General features: G+C 42.2%; 1 protein-coding gene and 1 long non-coding RNA gene across 2 annotated transcripts in view; one reads left to right on the top strand and one right to left on the bottom strand.

The window, feature by feature from the left end:
- Positions 1-14,232, bottom strand: part of IL17RE (interleukin 17 receptor E) — a 37,748-nt gene extending 23,516 nt beyond the window's left edge. The window contains exons 1-6 of the mRNA XM_056524726.1: positions 14,157-14,232; positions 13,054-13,206; positions 7,105-7,211; positions 6,616-6,739; positions 2,181-2,320; positions 1,266-1,340 (exon numbers count right to left, since the gene is read on the bottom strand). Of these exons, the coding sequence (XP_056380701.1) occupies positions 1,266-1,340; positions 2,181-2,320; positions 6,616-6,739; positions 7,105-7,211; positions 13,054-13,206; positions 14,157-14,187 (630 nt within the window). The 5' untranslated portion in view covers positions 14,188-14,232. The remainder of the gene's footprint in view (positions 1-1,265; positions 1,341-2,180; positions 2,321-6,615; positions 6,740-7,104; positions 7,212-13,053; positions 13,207-14,156) is intronic.
- LOC130275974 (uncharacterized) lies at positions 2,221-11,127 on the top strand. Its single transcript, XR_008844971.1, has 3 exons — positions 2,221-2,358; positions 6,174-6,287; positions 10,829-11,127. It is a non-coding gene; the product is annotated as an uncharacterized LOC130275974 (long non-coding RNA).
- Positions 14,233-18,842: the final 4,610 nt, after the last annotated feature.

Below are 18,842 nucleotides of genomic sequence, written 5' to 3'. Positions count from 1 at the left end.
GGTCAGTATTTTTTAATTTCCCCACACAAATAATATTTTTTGGGTTGTGCCATACATTTTATGGTAAAATGAAAGGTGTCATTACAAAGTACAATTGGTCGTGCAAAAAACAAGCCCTCACATGAGTCTCTAGCTGAAAAAAAATGTTAGGCCTCTTAGAACGCGAGGAGGAAAAAAAACGAAAATGCGAAAATGTCTGTGTCCTTAAAGGGGTACTCTGCTGCTCAGTGTTTGGTACAAACTGTTCTGAACACCCCCTCATGACGGCTGATGTTATGATCCCCACATAGGTCTATAAAGTAAGGCCCATAACAGTTCTTGTTCATATTGACATTACCTCTGTAATCATGTATCTGCTTTTAATTGATTTTAACATGTTGTGTCGATTCCATGTTATTTTGCATTATTAAAATATTTTGGTCCGTAAACGCATGTGTCCTCCTGCATAATTTTGATATTTTGGCTTTGTGTCTGTTCCTTTTGGGGATTTTTTCTGCGTGTGACATATGTTTCCTTAAGGGGTTAAATGTAAGTTTATTTTCATATATTTTATTGTATGTGGGCAGAGCATCTGTATGGTTGTGGCTTACACATGGGTGGGCACACGGGGGCCGTGATCATCTTTTGCCCGGGGGCCCTATGAGTTGTCAGTCCACCCCTGGCCAGGCTATAACAACAGGATATGAGGATGGGATATGAGTACGGGAAACAAGGTTGGGATTAGAGATGAGCGAGCTTACAGTAAATTCGATTCGTCACAAACTTCTCTGCTCGGCAGTTTATGACTTATCCTGCATAAATTAGTTCAGCTTTCAGGTGCTCCCGTGGGCTGGAAAAGGTGGATACAGTCCTAGGAAAGAGTCTCCTAGGACTGTATCCACCTTTTCCAGCCCATCGGAGCACCTGAAAGCTGAACTAATTTATGCAGGATAAGTCATCAACTGCCGAGCCGAGAAGTTTGTGACGAATTGAATTTACTGTAAGTCCGCTCATCTCTAGTCGGGATATGTGGACAGGATAGAAGGACGTGATATGAGGATGAGATATGAGGTCGGGATAGAAGCCAGGATATAAGAATGGGATATGAGGAAGAGATATGAGGACAGGATACAAGGTCAAGGTATGAGGATGGGATATGTGGTCGGGATATTGTTACATATTTAGTATGGTTGAAGAAAAACACAAACGCCATCAAGTTGAACCAAGGAAGTGAAGGGAAGGGGTAATGGAAATTTTAAAAATAACATTTTATAAGTGGCACTTACCTCAATACATAAACAAGGTAGTAAACTATCATAGGACAGAGAAGCATTCGGGGAATCATTCTGAGAAGCATTGATCTGCAGGGGAAATGGTAAGATAGTAAATGTACAGTTTCCCATATACTAAACTTGTGTTACATGTTCTCTTAGATTCTGTAGCATAAAGAAACTTCAACCTGTCCTGCAGCCCCTGCTGGTTCAGCGTCTGTACTCCACATAACCTGCTAGATTCCTGTTCTTTATTTAGCGCCATCACTATCCACAGCTCTGTACAGACCAGTGGCAGATCCAGAGTCTAATCTCGGGAGGGGCAGTATCAGGCTATATTTGTATGGGGGAATGTCCACACGGAAAATCAAAGCACTTGGAATAGTCGCAGGGAGGTCCCCCGGGGGGAATTGCCCCGTTGTCTACACTCCCCCCCCCCCCCCGGATCCGTCATTGGTACAGAGCTTGACATTACTCATGTAAGTCCCTGTCCCCATGGGGGGGGGGTCTCACAATCTAAACAGCAAATGAATCTGTAAGTATGTGTTAGGAGTGTGGGAGGAAACTAGAGATGAGCGAGCTTACAGTAAATTCGATTCGTCACGAACTTCTCGGCTCGGCAGTTGATGACTTTTCCTGCATAAATTAGTTCAGCTTTCAGGTGCTCCGGTGGGCTGGAAAAGGTGGATACATTCCTAGGAAAGAGTCTCCTAGGACTGTATCCACCTTTTCCAGCCCACCGGAGCACCTGAAAGCTGAACTAATTTATGCAGGAAAAGTCATCAACTGCCGAGCCGAGAAGTTTGTGACGAATTGAATTTACTGTAAGTCCGCTCATCTCTAGAGGAAACCAAAGTACATGGAGGAAACCCACACCCTGGAACCCCGGGCTTCAAAATAATTGCCCCCATTATAATCTATGTTTCTTACCATCTTCTTGCTGCCGTTGGTCTCCAGGTCCTTGCACACATAGGCCTGATTACACAGCCGCACGTCCACATCTGGGCCTTTGGGTACAAAGATCTCAAATCGTTTCTCTTCTGCTATGTGCTGATAATGGAAATCTGGTTCTTTTATGGGACAGAGAAAAACTGTGTTATTCTGCAGGGTAAAATGATATTTACAATATATGTAACTTTTCAGATACACAATGGGGGAGATTTATCAAAACCTGTGCAAAGGAAAAGTTCCCCAGTTGCCCATAGCAACCAATCAGCTCGCTTCTGTCATTTTTAACAAGGCCTCTGCAAAATGAAAGAAGTCACCTGATTGGTTGCTATGGGCAACTGGGCAACTTTTCCTTTGCACAGGTTTTGATAAATCTCCCCCAATGGGGGAGATTTATCAAAACCTGTGCAGAGAAAAGTTGCCCAGTTGCCCATAGCAACCAATCAGATCGCTTCTTTCATTTTTAACAAGGCCTCTGCAAAATGAAAGGAGCGATCTGATTGGTTGCTATGGGCAACTGGGCAACTTTTCCTCTGGACAGGTTTTGATAAATTTCCCCCAGTATGTTACTCCTGATATGTTAAATCAGCGGTCTTCAAACTGTGGCCCTCCAGATGCTGTAAAACTACAACTCCCAGCATGCCCGGACAGCCAACGGCTGTCCGGGCATGCTGGGAATTGTAGTTTTGCAACATCTGGAGGGCCACAGTTTGAAGACCACTGTGTTAAATCATTCAAAAGCGTCCCCTATATAACATGGTGGATATGTGTGATATGTGCCATATCTCTTATACGTATAGTCCACTTGTACTGTTTTTTGCATTAAGAATCTGAAAAACAAATAAATAAAAGCAAACTGAAACGTGATGCAAAATCGTGAGATTCTACCCAATTGGGAACTATATTGAATTTGAGCTAATTGGTTTAATGACTTTGCTTTAACCCTAATTGTTGTTTTTTCTTCTATGCTGTGCAATATACCCCCTCCTCCCCCAATAAAAGTAAATATACAGTGGTCCCTCAAGTTACAATATTAATTGGTTCCAGGACGACCATTGTATGTTGAAACCATCATATGTTGAGGCCATAACTCTATGGAAATCTGGTAATTGGTTATGAAGCCACCAAAATGTCATCCAAAAAATAGGAAAAAGTGAGAATTTAAGTACCGTAGATAAAATAATATTAAAATAAGAAAATAAAAATATATAAAATAAAATAAAAATAAGCAGATAACTAATATAGATAAAGCAAATCCTTACATATAAAAGTAAGAAAGATCTGCTGGAAGCTGTAAATCACTCTCTATGTCAGTGTTTCCCAAGCAGGGAGCCTCCAGCTGTTGCAAAACTACAACTCCCAGCATGCCCGGACAGCCAAAGGCTGCCCGGGCATGCTGGGAGTTGTAGTTTTGCAACAGCTGGGGGCACCCTGCTTGGGAAACACTGGTCTATGTAGTGGACAGAAGCTTCTTCAGGGTCCTGTACAGTACACGCAATGTCCTAAAAAAGTAACATGGAGTCGCCCTTACCTGGTGTCCAAAGGAGCAGGTAACCCTGGTACAGGTAAAGAGTACAGAACATGTAATACCTCCCTGTACTGTAGGGGGTGCTACCAGACATCAGTCAGTGCATACGCTTCAGTAATACAGGTGTTTTACCAGTAAAGTGCCCATTCTGATTGGTCGGTTCTTCCTGCCAATGACACGTTGCACAGATCTGGATTGTCCGTAGTATTGTATGTTGAGTCTGGTTTCAACTTACAATGGTCCAGAAAAGACAAAACTATTGTATGTTGAGTGAGGCCATTGTAGGTTGAGGGATCACTGTATACAGTAAATCTTGAAGTCATCTACTATTACTGCCTGTTATTTCTTGTATTGCTTTCCCATTTAATAAACTTGAATTGTTTTTAACCTTGGCGTCATCTTTTGTCAAGTTGTAAAATTCGGCTGTTACTTAGTTTAATTTGTCTCTGGAAAAGCTGGGTGACAAACAAATAGTCCGCTGTTACAGCTCCCACAGGGGTTGTCCCTTTAGACTTCCTTTATTTCTCAATGGAAAATCTAGCTAGGTATAAAGGATTTGGAGATTTATTACCGTATCACTAGGCAGATTTGTGAGAATCTGTATGAAATGTTTGTCATACTGATACTGCTTTTTCTGTAATAAATTTAAGGGGTACTCCGGAAGACAAAGATTGTTTTCAAATCAACTGATGCCAGAAAGCTATACAGATATATGGAGCTGCTGTATGCTTCAGAGAAAGTTGTGTAGTTCTTTCCAGTCTGACCACAGTGCTCTCTGCTGCCACCTCTGTCTGTGTCAGTAACTGTCTAGAGCAGGAGAGATTCACTATGTGGATTTGCTCCTGCTCTGGACAGTTCCTGACACAGGAATTTTATTTTTTATTGGGGGAGGGGCTTACTTTTACAAAAAAACATTTTTTACTTTTTTGTTACACTATTTGATTCCCCACATGGACTATTTATTGATACCCTTAGATTGCTTATACTTATCAGTGCTATGTAGGCATAGCACTGATCAGTGTTATCTGCAGTCTACTTCTCTGGTCTGCTAATAGGCAGACCAGAGAAGAAGACTGCTGGAGCTGGCCAGGAGCTGGTAAATGGAGCTCCAATGGCCATTTTTACTGATCTGACCACCACAATTTCACTGCGGGTGGTCTGATCAGTCATCTGTACGTGCCTTGCATACTTAAGATGCCGCGATCAGTATTGATTATGGCATCTGAAGGGTTATAGGCGGGCATCAATGTGATCGCAGCTGAGACCTGCGGTCTATGATGCAAGCACAGCTCCTGCGCTCGCTTCATAGCCGAGACGGGACTCAGGACATACAAGTCCCAAGTGACCAGGGCATACCTGTACACCCTGCGTCCTCTAGGGGTTTTAAAGAAGCATTCCAGGACTTTTTATTGTTGTTGTTTTTGTGTCGCATAGGCTGTTAATAAAGAATAATGTAGAGGTTCGTGTGTATCCTTTTGTTTACCTCTTTATGCTAATGTGGCATGCATGGAATAGGCTCCATTTTGGTTTACACATGCACAATGATGTGGGTTGTGTAGCCCGCATACATTTCCCATGAATCCTCTGGCTTTGGCTGGGACATTTGATGATTTTTAGCTGGTCTCCTCAGGCTTCTAGTGCTAGAGATCACCCAGGTGAACTCTTTAGACTGATAAGTGGGTTGGTGTCAGTTCACACTGTACTATTGATTTGTTTTATTAGTCAAAATGAGTGTTTTATGCAGATTTTACATCTTTAGGGTGTGTTCACACGCTAGTAGCTAGCAGGGAGTTTCCCACTGCAAGAAACCCGCTGCGAGTTACCCTACCATTGATTTAAATGGGTCTGCGGACAGTCTGCAAATCTGACACTATTGCAGACTGTCTGTGGACCCATTCAAGTCAATGGTACAGTAACTCACAGCGGGTTTCCCGCTGCTAGTAATAGTGTGTGAACGCACCCTTAGGGTACGTTCACATGTACAGGCTTTGCTGCATATTTTTGCTAAAAATTTTGTGCAGCTGATTTTGCTGTCCATTAACTTCAATGGAAACCAAAATCAGCTGCACAAAGTATGCAGCAAAAAATATGCAGCAGATCCTGTGTTCACACATTTTATGATTTTTTTTTCATTTCAGCTGTTTTTCCTGTGATTTTCCGAAATCTTGGTTATAATTATATGTTTTACCATATATTGCACAACTGCGGTATAATCTCCATTTTTGCCCTGATTTGGGAAAAATCACAGCAAAAACAGACATGAAGCAGCAAAAAAGAAAAGAAAAATGCAATGTGTGAACACAGCCTCAGGGGAGGTGTATAACTATATATCCTGATCCCATAGAGATAGCAGATGGTGCTGGGAGCTAAAGGGAGGGGAACCGGTAGATGATGATGTCATTTTGGAGTCAACAGGAAGTCAGAGTCTGACTTCCTGTTACCATTAGGCACTAGAAGATTTGGAGACGCAGACTTGGGATCATATGACCAAATGAGAGTAATAAAACACATGGATACAGCTGCGCTGGAATAAAACAGATGGCACTGTAGGACTAGTGGTGGTGAGTGAGCATGATATAGGCAAAATAAAAATAAAAACACACACACACAAAGAAAAACACCCGGAGATCCCCTTTATAGGGGTTATCCAGGAATAGAAAAACAGAGCTAATTTCATTAAAAAACAGCTCCACGTCTGTCTCCAGGTTGGATGTGGTATTACAAGTTGGTTCCATTCACTTCAATGGAACTGAGCTGCAGAACCAAACACAACCTGGAGACAGACAGGAAGCAGTTTTTGAAAGAAATTAGCTCTATTTTTCTATTCCTGGATAACCCCTTTAAGACTATAACTTTAAAAAAAAAATCCCCAAATTACATGGAACTTACTTGCATCATGGTTGGAAATGAAGTATCTTTTATTAACAGAAAAGCCATAGTTAGGTTCAGTGAACAGTGTAACCGATATGTATTGTCCACGATCGACAGTCAGACAGTCATATTTTACTTCCCACTAGACAGGAAAAAAAATTAGCAGACATGGATTATTGATCTTCTATGAAATATTCTTTAGGAAGAAGCAGTGGTCTAGAAACATGGTATCCAACCTGCAGTTCTCTAGCTGACGCAAAACTACAACTCCCAGCATGTCCGGACAGTCAACGGCTGTTGTGGCATGCTGGGAATTATAGTTTTGCAACAGCTGGAGGGCCACAGTATAAAGATCATGGATCATGGATCTATCTATCATGGATCATGTATACAACCTGTGGCTCCCCGACCGTTGAAAACCTACAAATTCCAGCTTTCTGGGACTTGTAGGGTTGCAACGGACAAATAGCGGCGGGTTGCATACCACTAATGTATATTATCACTTACCAGATGTCTTATTTTATATATTTTTTTCTTTAAAATCTTGAATGAATGAAATGCGTTATTGCTTAATTGAAGACCCTGAACCACAAAACCCCGCAGTTTGGGAAGTCCTAAAAAAAAAAAAAAAAGAAAAAAAAAAAAAAAAGACATAATAAGAGACCTTGAATTCAAGGAACACTCCAGACCAGACTTATACACTGAAACTTATGCTGCAAAATGCAAGGATTAAAATAGTTATGTAACTTTAACATATAAAAAGTTCTGGCTATCAGGACCATCCTATGTAATTTATGCACTGACAGGACAAGGGGACAAAGAATGTCACAGTGAGACAGAAACTATACACAACTATATGTTTTTATTGAAATTAACACTAGAGGGCAGTGGTTCTCTGCTTTAATATAACCCATAATAACACAGGAATTACACTGTCATTACTATACTAAGTATACATTACTGCCAAAAAAGTGTTGATTTATTGGGAAAGAGCCTTGCTAATACCATAATATATCATATAAAAGTGGACAATGTGGAGAAGCTCAATTTCATTCATTCATTGTTTGCACAAGGTGAACGCGCTCTGTATTCAATAAAAAAAATTAAAAAAAATTGGCATCCTTCATGTAACTGGCTATGTTGTAGGGCAATACGGCTGGAGGGTACTGGAAGTAGCCGTCCGTGTTATAGAGCAGGCTATGTTATGATGGTATCTTGTTTGGTAGTGTTGAGGGCACTATAGATAGCTGTCTGTGTTAACAAAGATCATGAGGACTGTGAGGATGTTAACAACCAATACTGCCTCAGTATAGACTGTTATCCATAACCTTGCAGTCGTGTCATCATTGTCCCCTTAGACCAGGAGAAGCTATCTCAACTTTGGACCACGAAGGTTAACGGTGCCCTTGCGTCACAAACTGATCTATACACCCTTCACACAGTTAGTAGTCTGCCACAATAGGACTGGCTGTGTTAGAGGGGTAACGTGGTTGGTAGTGTTGGGGGCACTGTACATAGCTGTCTGTGTTATATGACAGGCTGTGTTATGGGGGTATTGTGGTTGGCAATGTTGTGGGCACTGTAGATAGCTGTCTGTGTTACATGACTGGCTGTGTTATGGGGGTAATGTGGTTGGTAGTGTTGGGGCACTATAGATAGCTGTCTGTGTTACACGACTGGCTGTGTTATGGGGGTATTGTGGTTGGCAATGTTGTGGGCACTGTAGATAGCTGTCTGTGTTACATGACTGGCTGTGTTATGGGGGTAATGTGGTTGGTAGTGTTGGGGCACTATAGATAGCTGTCTGTATTATATGACTGGCTGTGTTATGGGGGTATTGTGGTTGGCAATGTTGTGGGCACTGTAGATAGCTGTCTGTGTTACATGACTGGCTGTGTTATGGGGGTAATGTGGTTGGTAGTGTTGGGGCACTATAGATAGCTGTCTGTGTTATATGACTGGCTGTGTTATGGGGGTAATGTGGTTGGTATTGTTGGGGCACTATAGATAGCTGTCTGTGTTACATGACTGGCTGTGTTATGGGGGTAATGTGGTTGGTAGTGTTGGGGCACTATAGATAGCTGTCTGTGTTACACGACTGGCTGTGTTATGGGGGTATTGTGGTTGGCAATGTTGTGGGCACTGTAGATAGCTGTCTGTGTTATATGACTGGCTGTGTTATGGGGGTAATGTGGTTTGTAGTATTGGGGCACTATAGATAGCTGTCTGTGTTACATGACTGGCTGTGTTATGGGGGTAATGTGGTTTGTAGTGTTGGGGCACTATAGATAGCTGTCTGTGTTATATGACTGGCTGTGTTATGATAGCTGGTGGTGGTATCGGGCACTATCTCTGGCCATGTTGAGGGTCTTGTCAGTGCTGTGTTTGTATCTTTAAAGGATTACTTCCGGGGAAAATAAATGTTTTCAAATCAACCGATGCCAGAAAGTTATACAGATTTGTATTTCACTTCTATTTAAAAATCTGGAACTTTACAGGGGCATAACTCTGTGGCCAATAGAAGAAAAAATGTAAGTGACCCCAGTATGGACTCCTGTTCACCCACGCTATAACCCAGTGTATTGGGTTTAGTGTGGGTGACCTGGCTGACAGTTTAATAAATGGGCTTGCAGGATGTATGACTATTCGGAAGTCCACATTGTTTATTATTTGGGCAAGTAATTTGATATCTATATAATTTACACAAACCAGTAATGCTGGTCCTAATGCTGACGTCAGGAGACCTCCTTACACCACATAGAGCCAAAGCCAGCGAGATGCCAAGTTGCATGAATAATTACATTTGGATCCAGCATGGGGAAATGCAAATTTAGGAGGATATAAACTGACTGCCCTGAGGATGTTCTCTTCCCAGAAATCAAGATCTCTGCAATGTTAAATTGTTTTTTTAAGCATTTTCTCTTTTTTGTTGAGAACTGTTACATAAAATTGCACAGGGTTCTCTTCACCTACTTTACAGATTAAGGGAAGGGTCACACGTACAACAATAGCAGCGTGTTTTGCTGCGTACTCTCTGCTGCTGATTTTCTTATTCATTTAAATCAGGAGCAGAAAATACACTGCCCTAATAAATAGTTCACATGGTTTCTCTATTGTTGTATATGGCTTAGTCTTTTCCAACCAATGTGCCTCCAGCTGTCTGGACATGATGGGAGTTGTAGTTTTACAACAGCTGGAAGCACATTGGTTGGAAAACACTGATATAGCTGCTATCAAAGCACTGGTTGCCCTTGAAAACAGACAGCAGTTTAGCTCCACCTTGCTGTCAGACACATGACCTTATAGCTTGTCTCTCTCTATGAAGGTGCCCCATACACCTTTAAAGGGGTACTCCGGTGGCAAACTTTTCTGGTGCTATAAAGTTAAACAGATTTGTAAATTACTTCTATTAAAAAATCTTAATCCTTCCAGTACTTATTAGCTGCTGAATACTACAGAGGAAATTCTTTACTTTTTGGAACACAGAGCTCTCTGCTGACATCATGACCACAGTGCTCTCTGCTGACATCTCTGTCCATCTTTGGAACTGTCCAGAGCAGCATATGTTTTCTATGGGGATTTTATCCTACTCTGGACAGTTCTTAAAATGGACAGAGGTGTCAGCAGAGAGCACTGTGGTCATGATGTCAGCAGAGAGCTCTATGTTCCAAAAAGTAAAGAATTTCCTCTGCAGTATGCAGCAGCTAATAAGTACTGGAAAGATTAAGATTTTTTAATAGAAGTAATTTACAAATCTGTTTAATTTTCTGGCACCAGTTGATTAAAAAAAAAAAAAGGTTTTCCACCGGAGTACCCCTTTAACAACTGTTCATAAAATAATCGTGTTCAGCCGACAGCTATTTCACCCATAAACATGCACGCTTGGCCTAAATAGACAATTAATTGTCCTCCAGTCCCAATGAAATTGGCCAGACTTAACTGATATCTCAGCAAACACAATGCACCAATGCCTTGAACTATTGGGTTCTGGTACTGGGACCAGTATTAAACTGGGTTCCGACCACCTATAGTTTGTTATTTCCATAGGCTGATTAACTTCAGTGAAGGAAAAGATGGCCCTCCCCTCCATGAATACGCCATTGTTGATCAGAATATCATATTACTAGGGCCTCCTCATTCAGGACAATTAATTAATAAATAATAAAGCTAAAGGCAACCTGGATATAGCTGTCATATATATCTGTCATATAGCTACTTCCTGTTACAATAGGTAAAGGTGAAAAAAGAATCTAAAGTCTCCATCAGAAAACAAGTCGACCAAACCAACCAATTTGGGCAGGACTGGCTGACCATCTGTGTATAGGAGCCTCCCGACTTTCCCCTGACAGATGATTTTGGCGAACAGAAGGATCGGATATGTTGGATTTTGACTACCTGTTCATTTTCTTTTTGGAGAGATAAGTCGGCAACAAAGAAGTCTGGCAGCAGATAACTCTACAGCATTCAGAGTCCATGAATGGTCAGTCACGGTATGGTGGGACTGGGAGAGAAAACCGTCAGCCGAATAAATGTTCAGCCAATGCTTACACGTGTGTATTTTGCTGATTTTTTTCTGCTGCATATTGTATCCTTAACTATGGGTGCATTCACACTACGGAATTTCTAAGCGGAGAAATGCCGCTCGGTAATTCCAGTTTTCAATGACATTCTATTGCACCATGCACACTGCAGAATTTCCTCGGCAGAAAATCCCACTGTGGAAATTTAAATTCCTGCCCTGCGGAAACAATGAACATGTTCTTTCTTTGGTGGAACCAGCTTGGATATACATTGCCATTAAAGGGGTACTCCGCTGCTCAGCGTTTGAAACTGTTTCGGGTGCCGGCGCCGGGAGCTTGTGACGTCATAGCCCCGCCCCTAATGACGTCACGCCCCCCCCCCTCAATGCAAGTCTATGGGAGGGGCCGTGATGACTGTCACGCCCCCTCCCATAGACTTGCATTGAGGGGGGGCGGGATGTCATGAGGGGCGGGGCTATGACGTCACAAGCTCCCGGCACCCGAAACTGTTTCAAACGCTGAGCAGCGGAGTACCCCTTTAATGGTGATGGTGCACGTTGTATAGGTCCTAGTGCCAACTGAATCTGGAGATTCTTGCCGTGCACGAAATGTTCACCCAGAATTTCTCTGGGCAGTCATTATGAAGTGTGAATATGCCTTAACTATTAGAAAATCTGCAGCAGAAAATCCACAGTATAAAATCTGCTGTGGAAAACTGTGTGAACATAACCTAAAGTACAAGTAGCAGAGCTTGTAAGTTTGCTCATAAGTTTGGTAAAGGAAATAAAACAGTTTTCATCAAAATCCTCCCACACCAGTGCTGCAGGGGCCCTGCCGGTCTAGGTTTATTTTCCTGTAGTGATGCCATAAGACCACTGAGGCCAGTGACTGACTGCAGTGACCACATGGATTAGTCACAAGACTAGTGGGAACCACCAGAGCATTGATTCAGGAGCATCATTCTTACCTAGAGGTCCACTTTAAAGGGGTTATCCAGGAAAAACCTTATATATATATCAACTGGCTCCAGAAAGTTAAACAGATTTGTAAATTACTTCTATTAAAAAAATCTTAATCCTTTCAGTACTTATGAGCTGATGAAGTTGAGTTGTTCTTTTCTGATTGTGCTGAGTTGTGCTGAGTTGAGTTGTGCTCCCTGATGACACGTGTCTCGGGAACTGCCCAATTTAGAAGCAAATCCCCATAGCAAACCTCTACTACTCTGTGCAGTTCCCGAGACAAGCAGAGATGTCAGCAGAGAGCACTGTTGCCAGACAGAAAACAACAGCTCAACTTCAGCAGCTGATAATTATTGAAAGGATTAAGATTTTTTAATAGAAGTAATATACAAATCTGTTTAACTTTCTGGAGCCAGTTGATATAAAAACAAAAAAAGAAAAGTTTTTTTTTCCTGGAATACCCCTTTAAAATAAAGTCAATAAGGAGACATTTATTAGACTATGCATGCCCAGCTTTACGTATAACACTATGATATCACAGGCCATATGCAACATTGAGCTGAAGCTGTCAAAAAGGAATATGCACTTTCTGTGCCAATAAGTGGTTAAGCTGCGGCCACCCATAAAAATTACTCAGTAACAAAGGTTGTTAAAATTGACTGTTTCAGGTCTGTTCTGTCATAGTGCAAACATGCTCATACTGAATGCCAACCGCTACAAACATTACACAATAATGTGCAGCCATGATTTACTGATTGTGATACCATGTGGAGGAATTACACAACATGACATCCCTCTATAACATGCACATTAAAGGGGTTGTATGAGATTAGAAAAAATATATAACAGGGAAACAGCACCACTCTTATCCACAGGCTGTGTCTGGTATTACAGCTCAGCCCCATTCAAGTAAAGGTAGCATGTTGCCCTAATCCTTGGATGTCCTCTACAATGCAATAAAGAACAGTGTCACCTACCTGTGGCATTCACTGAAATGTTAATTCGTATGCACGGTTTACATGACGGTCCTTCATGCAGTGATACAGTGGATAGGGTGAGAGATTCTGGGGAAAGGGTCCAGTCTGTGGTCAGATTACTTAAAGTGGATATAAATATCGGTGTAGGTGATTCTGATAAGGAAAAAGAATGTTTATTAGTTGATTCATTATCTGGGCAATGCTTTTTATACGTCTTCATATACTGTAGGTTTTTGGCTCTATTATGGATTATAGTACAGATAATAGGTGCCCTACCGTTAGTACTACTCAGTCATCATTAATACTTTGTTATATAGTTCATGATTCATATAGCACAGATAATAGTTATCCTATCACATTGGACAAGTAATGGTTATACTTTCATGGAGCACATGTATTGTGTGTCCTTCTACCTGGTACAGATAATGGGTATCCTTCCATATAGTGCAGATAGTATATACCCTGTAGTACAGATAATGGGTATCCTTCCATATAGTGCAGATAGTAAGCACCCTTCTATATAGTACAGATAATGGGAATCCTTCCATATAGTGCAGATAGTAGGCACCCTTCTATATAGTACAGATAATGGGAATCCTTCCATATAGTGTAGATAGTAGGCACCCTTCTATATAGTACAGATAATGGGAATCCTTCCATATAGTGTAGATAATAGGCACCCTTCTATATAGTACAGATAATGGGTGTTCTTCCATATAGTGAAGATAGTATATACCCTGTAGTACAGATAATGGGTATCCTTCCATATAGTGCAGATAGTATATACCCTGTAGTACAGATAATGGGTATCCTTCCATATAGTGCAGATAGTATATACTCTGTAGTACAGATAATGGGAATCCTTCCATATAGTGCAGATAGTAGGTACCCTTCTATATAGTACAGATAATGAGAATCCTTCCATATAGTGTAGATAGTAGGCACCCTTCTATATAGTACAGATAATGGGTGTTCTTCCATATAGTGAAGATGGTATATACCCTGTAGTACAGATAATGGGTATCCTTCCATATAGTGCAGATAGAATATACCCTGTAGTACAGATAATGGGTATCCTTCCATATAGTGCAGATAGTATATACCCTGTAGTACAGATAATGGGTATCCTTCCATATAGTGCAGATGGTAGACACCCTTCTATATAGTACAGATGATGGGTATCTTTCCCTGTAGTACAGATGATGGGTATCTTTCCCTGTAGTACAGATGATGGGTATCTTTCCCTGTAGTACAGATGATGGGTATCTTTCCCTGTAGTACAGATGATGGGTATCTTTCCCTGTAGTACAGATGATGGGTATCTTTCGCTGTAGTACAGATGATGGGTATCTTTCCCTGTAGTACAGATGATGGGTATCTTTCCCTGTAATACAGAAGATGGGTATCTTTTCCTGTATTACAGACAATGGGTATCTTTCCCTGTAGTACAGATGATGGGTATCTTTTCCTGTAGTACAGATGATGGGTATCTTTCCCTGTAGAACAGAAGATGGGTATCTTTTCCTGTAGTACAGATAATGGGTATCTTTCCCTGTAGTACAGATGATGGGTATCTTTCCCTGTAGTACAGATGATGGGTATCTTTCCCTGTAGTACAGATGATGGGTATCTCTCCCTGTAGTACAGATGATGGGTATCTTTCCCTGTAGTACAGATGATGGGTATCTTTCCCTGTAGTACAGAAGATGGGTATCTTTTCCTGTAGTACAGACAATGGGTATCTTTCCCTGTAGTACAGATGATGGGTATCTTTCCCTGTAGTACAGATGATGGGTATCTTTCCCTGTAGTACAGAAGATGGGTATCTTTCCCTGTAGTACAGAAGATGGGCATCTTTTCCTGTAGTACAGATGATGGGTATATTTCCCTGTAGTACAGATGATGGGTATCTTTCCCTGTAGTACAGATGATGGGTATCCTTCCATATAGTGCAGATAGTATATACCCTGTAGTACAGATAATGGGTATCCTTCCACATAGTGCAGATAGTATATACCCTGTAGTACAGATAATGGGTATCCTTCCATATAGTGCAGATAGTACACACCCTTCTATATAGTACAGATGATGGGTATCTTTCCCTGTTGTACAGATGATGGGTATCTTTCCCTGTAGTACAGATGATGGGTATCTTTCCCTGTAGTACAGATGATGGGTATCTTTCCCTGTAGTACAGATGATGGGTATCTCTCCCTGTAGTACAGATGATGGGTATCTTTCCCTGTAGTACAGATAATGGGTCTCTCTCCCTGTAGTACAGATGATGGGTATCTTTTCCTGTAGTACAGATGATGGGCCTCTCTCCCTGTAGTACAGACAATGGGTATCTTTCCCTGTAGTACAGACAATGGGTATCTTTCCCTGTAGTACAGATGATGGGTATTTTTCCCTGTAGTACAGATGATGGGTATCTTTCCCTGTAGTACAGATGATGGGTATCTCTCCCTGTAGTACAGATGATGGGTCTCTCTCCCTGTAGAACAGATGATGGGTATCTTTCCCTGTAGTACAGATGATGGGTATCTCTCCCTGTAGTACAGATGATGGGTATCTTTCGCTTTAGTACAGATTATGGGTATATTTCCCTGTAGTACAGATGATGGGTATCTCTCCTTGTAGTACAGATGATGGGTATCTTTCCCTGTAGTACAGATGATGGGTATCTTTCCCTGTAGTACAGATGATGGGTATCTTTCCCTGTAGTACAGATGATGGGTCTCTCTCCCTGTAGTACAGATGATGGGTCTCTCTCCCTGTAGTACAGATGATGGGTCTCTCTCCCTGTAGTACAGATGATGGGTCTCTCTCCCTGTAGTACAGATGATGGGTCTCTCTCCCTGTAGTACAGATGATGGGTATCTCTCCCTGTAGTACAGATGATGGGTCTCTCTCCCTGTAGAACAGATGATGGGTATCTTTCCCTGTAGTACAGATGATGGGTATCTCTCCCTGTAGTACAGATGATGGGTATCTTTCCCTGTAGTACAGATGATGGGTATCTCTCCCTGTAGTACAGATGATGGGTCTCTCTCCCTGTAGTACAGATGATGGGTATCTTTCCCTGTAGTACAGATGATGGGTATCTCTCCCTGTAGTACAGATAATGGGTCTCTCTCCCTGTAGTACAGATGATGGGTCTCTCTCCCTGTAGTACAGATGATGGGTCTCTCTCCCTGTAGTACAGATAATGGGTCTCTCTCCCTGTAGTACAGATGATGGGTCTCTCTCCCTGTAGTACAGATGATGGGTCTCTCTCCCTGTAGAACAGATGATGGGTATCTTTCCCTGTAGTACAGATGATAGGTATCTCTCCCTGTAGTACAGATGATGGGTCTCTCTCCCTGTAGTACAGATGATGGGTATCTCTCCCTGTAGTACAGATAATGGGTCTCTCTCCCTGTAGTACAGATGATGGGTCTCTCTCCCTGTAGTACAGATGATGGGTCTCTCTCCCTGTAGTACAGATGATGGGTATCTTTCCCTGTAGTACAGATGATGGGTCTCTCTCCCTGTAGTACAGATGATGGGTCTCTCTCCCTGTAGTACAGATGATCGGTATCTTTCCCTGTAGTACAGATGATGGGTCTCTCTCCCTGTAGTACAGATGATGGGTATCTTTCCCTGTAGTACAGACAATGGGTATCTTTCCCTGTAGTACAGATGATTGGTATTTTTCCCTGTAGTACAGATGATGGGTATCTTTCCCTGTAGTACAGATGATGGGTATCTTTCGCTTTAGTACAGATTATGGGTATCTTTCCCTGTAGTACAGATGATGGGTATCTCTCCTTGTAGTACAGATGATGGGTATCTTTCCCTGTAGTACAGATGATGGGTATCTTTCCCTGTAGTACAGATGATGGGTATCTTTCCCTGTAGTACAGATGATGGGTATCTTTCCCTGTAGTACAGATGACGGGTCTCTCTCCCTGTAGTACAGATGATGGGTCTCTCTCCCTGTAGTACAGATGATGGGTCTCTCTCCCTGTAGTACAGATGATGGGTCTCTCTCCCTGTAGTACAGATGATGGGTCTCTCTCCCTGTAGTACAGATGATGGGTATCTCTCCCTGTAGTACAGATGATGGGTCTCTCTCCCTGTAGAACAGATGATGGGTATCTTTCCCTGTAGTACAGATGATGGGTGTCTCTCCCTGTAGTACAGATGATGGGTATCTTTCCCTGTAGTACAGATGATGGGTATCTCTCCCTGTAGTACAGATGATGGGTCTCTCTCCCTGTAGTACAGATGATGGGTATCTTTCCCTGTAGTACAGATGATGGGTATCTCTCCCTGTAGTACAGATAATGGGTCTCTCTCCCTGTAGTACAGATGATGGGTCTCTCTCCCTGTAGTACAGATGATGGGTCTCTCTCCCTGTAGTACAGATAATGGGTCTCTCTCCCTGTAGTACAGATGATGGGTCTCTCTCCCTGTAGTACAGATGATGGGTATCTTTCCCTGTAGTACAGATGATGGGTATCTTTCCCTGTAGTACAGATGATGGGTCTCTCTCCCTGTAGTACAGATGATGGGTCTCTCTCCCTGTAGTACAGATGATGGGTATCTTTCCCTGTAGTACAGATGATGGGTATCTTTCCCTGTAGTACAGATGATGGGTATCTCTCCCTGTAGTACAGATGATGGGTATCTTTCCCTGTAGTACAGATGATGGGTATCTCTCCCTGTAGTACAGATGATGGGTATCTTTCCCTGTAGTACAGATAATGGGTCTCTCTCCCTGTAGTACAGATGATGGGTATCTTTCCCTGTAGTACAGATGATGGGTCTCTCTCCCTGTAGTACAGATGATGGGTATCTTTCCCTGTAGTACAGATGATGGGTATCTTTCCCTGTAGTACAGATGATGGGTATCTTTTCCTGTAGTACAGATGATGGGTATTTTTCCCTGTAGTACAGATGATGGGTATCTTTCCCTGTAGTACAGATGATGGGTATCTTTCCCTGTAGTACAGATGATGGGTATCTTTCCCTGTAGTACAGATGATGGGTATCTTTCCCTGTAGTACAGATGACGGGTCTCTCTCCCTGTAGTACAGATGATGGGTCTCTCTCCCTGTAGTACAGATGATGGGTCTCTCTCCCTGTAGTACAGATGATGGGTCTCTCTCCCTGTAGTACAGATGATGGGTCTCTCTCCCTGTAGTACAGATGATGGGTATCTCTCCCTGTAGTACAGATGATGGGTCTCTCTCCCTGTAGAACAGATGATGGGTATCTTTCCCTGTAGTACAGATGATGGGTGTCTCTCCCTGTAGTACAGATGATGGGTATCTTTCCCTGTAGTACAGATGATGGGTATCTCTCCCTGTAGTACAGATGATGGGTCTCTCTCCCTGTAGTACAGATGATGGGTATCTTTCCCTGTAGTACAGATGATGGGTATCTCTCCCTGTAGTACAGATAATGGGTCTCTCTCCCTGTAGTACAGATGATGGGTCTCTCTCCCTGTAGTACAGATGATGGGTCTCTCTCCCTGTAGTACAGATAATGGGTCTCTCTCCCTGTAGTACAGATGATGGGTCTCTCTCCCTGTAGTACAGATGATGGGTATCTTTCCCTGTAGTACAGATGATGGGTATCTTTCCCTGTAGTACAGATGATGGGTCTCTCTCCCTGTAGTACAGATGATGGGTCTCTCTCCCTGTAGTACAGATGATGGGTATCTTTCCCTGTAGTACAGATGATGGGTATCTTTCCCTGTAGTACAGATGATGGGTATCTCTCCCTGTAGTACAGATGATGGG

The sequence above is a fragment of the Hyla sarda genome, chromosome 6 (genome assembly GCF_029499605.1).
Source record: "Hyla sarda isolate aHylSar1 chromosome 6, aHylSar1.hap1, whole genome shotgun sequence".
NCBI lineage: Eukaryota > Metazoa > Chordata > Amphibia > Anura > Hylidae > Hyla > Hyla sarda.
Note: the sequence above shows the minus strand (reverse complement) of the source record. Positions and strands in the feature narration are given on the sequence as shown.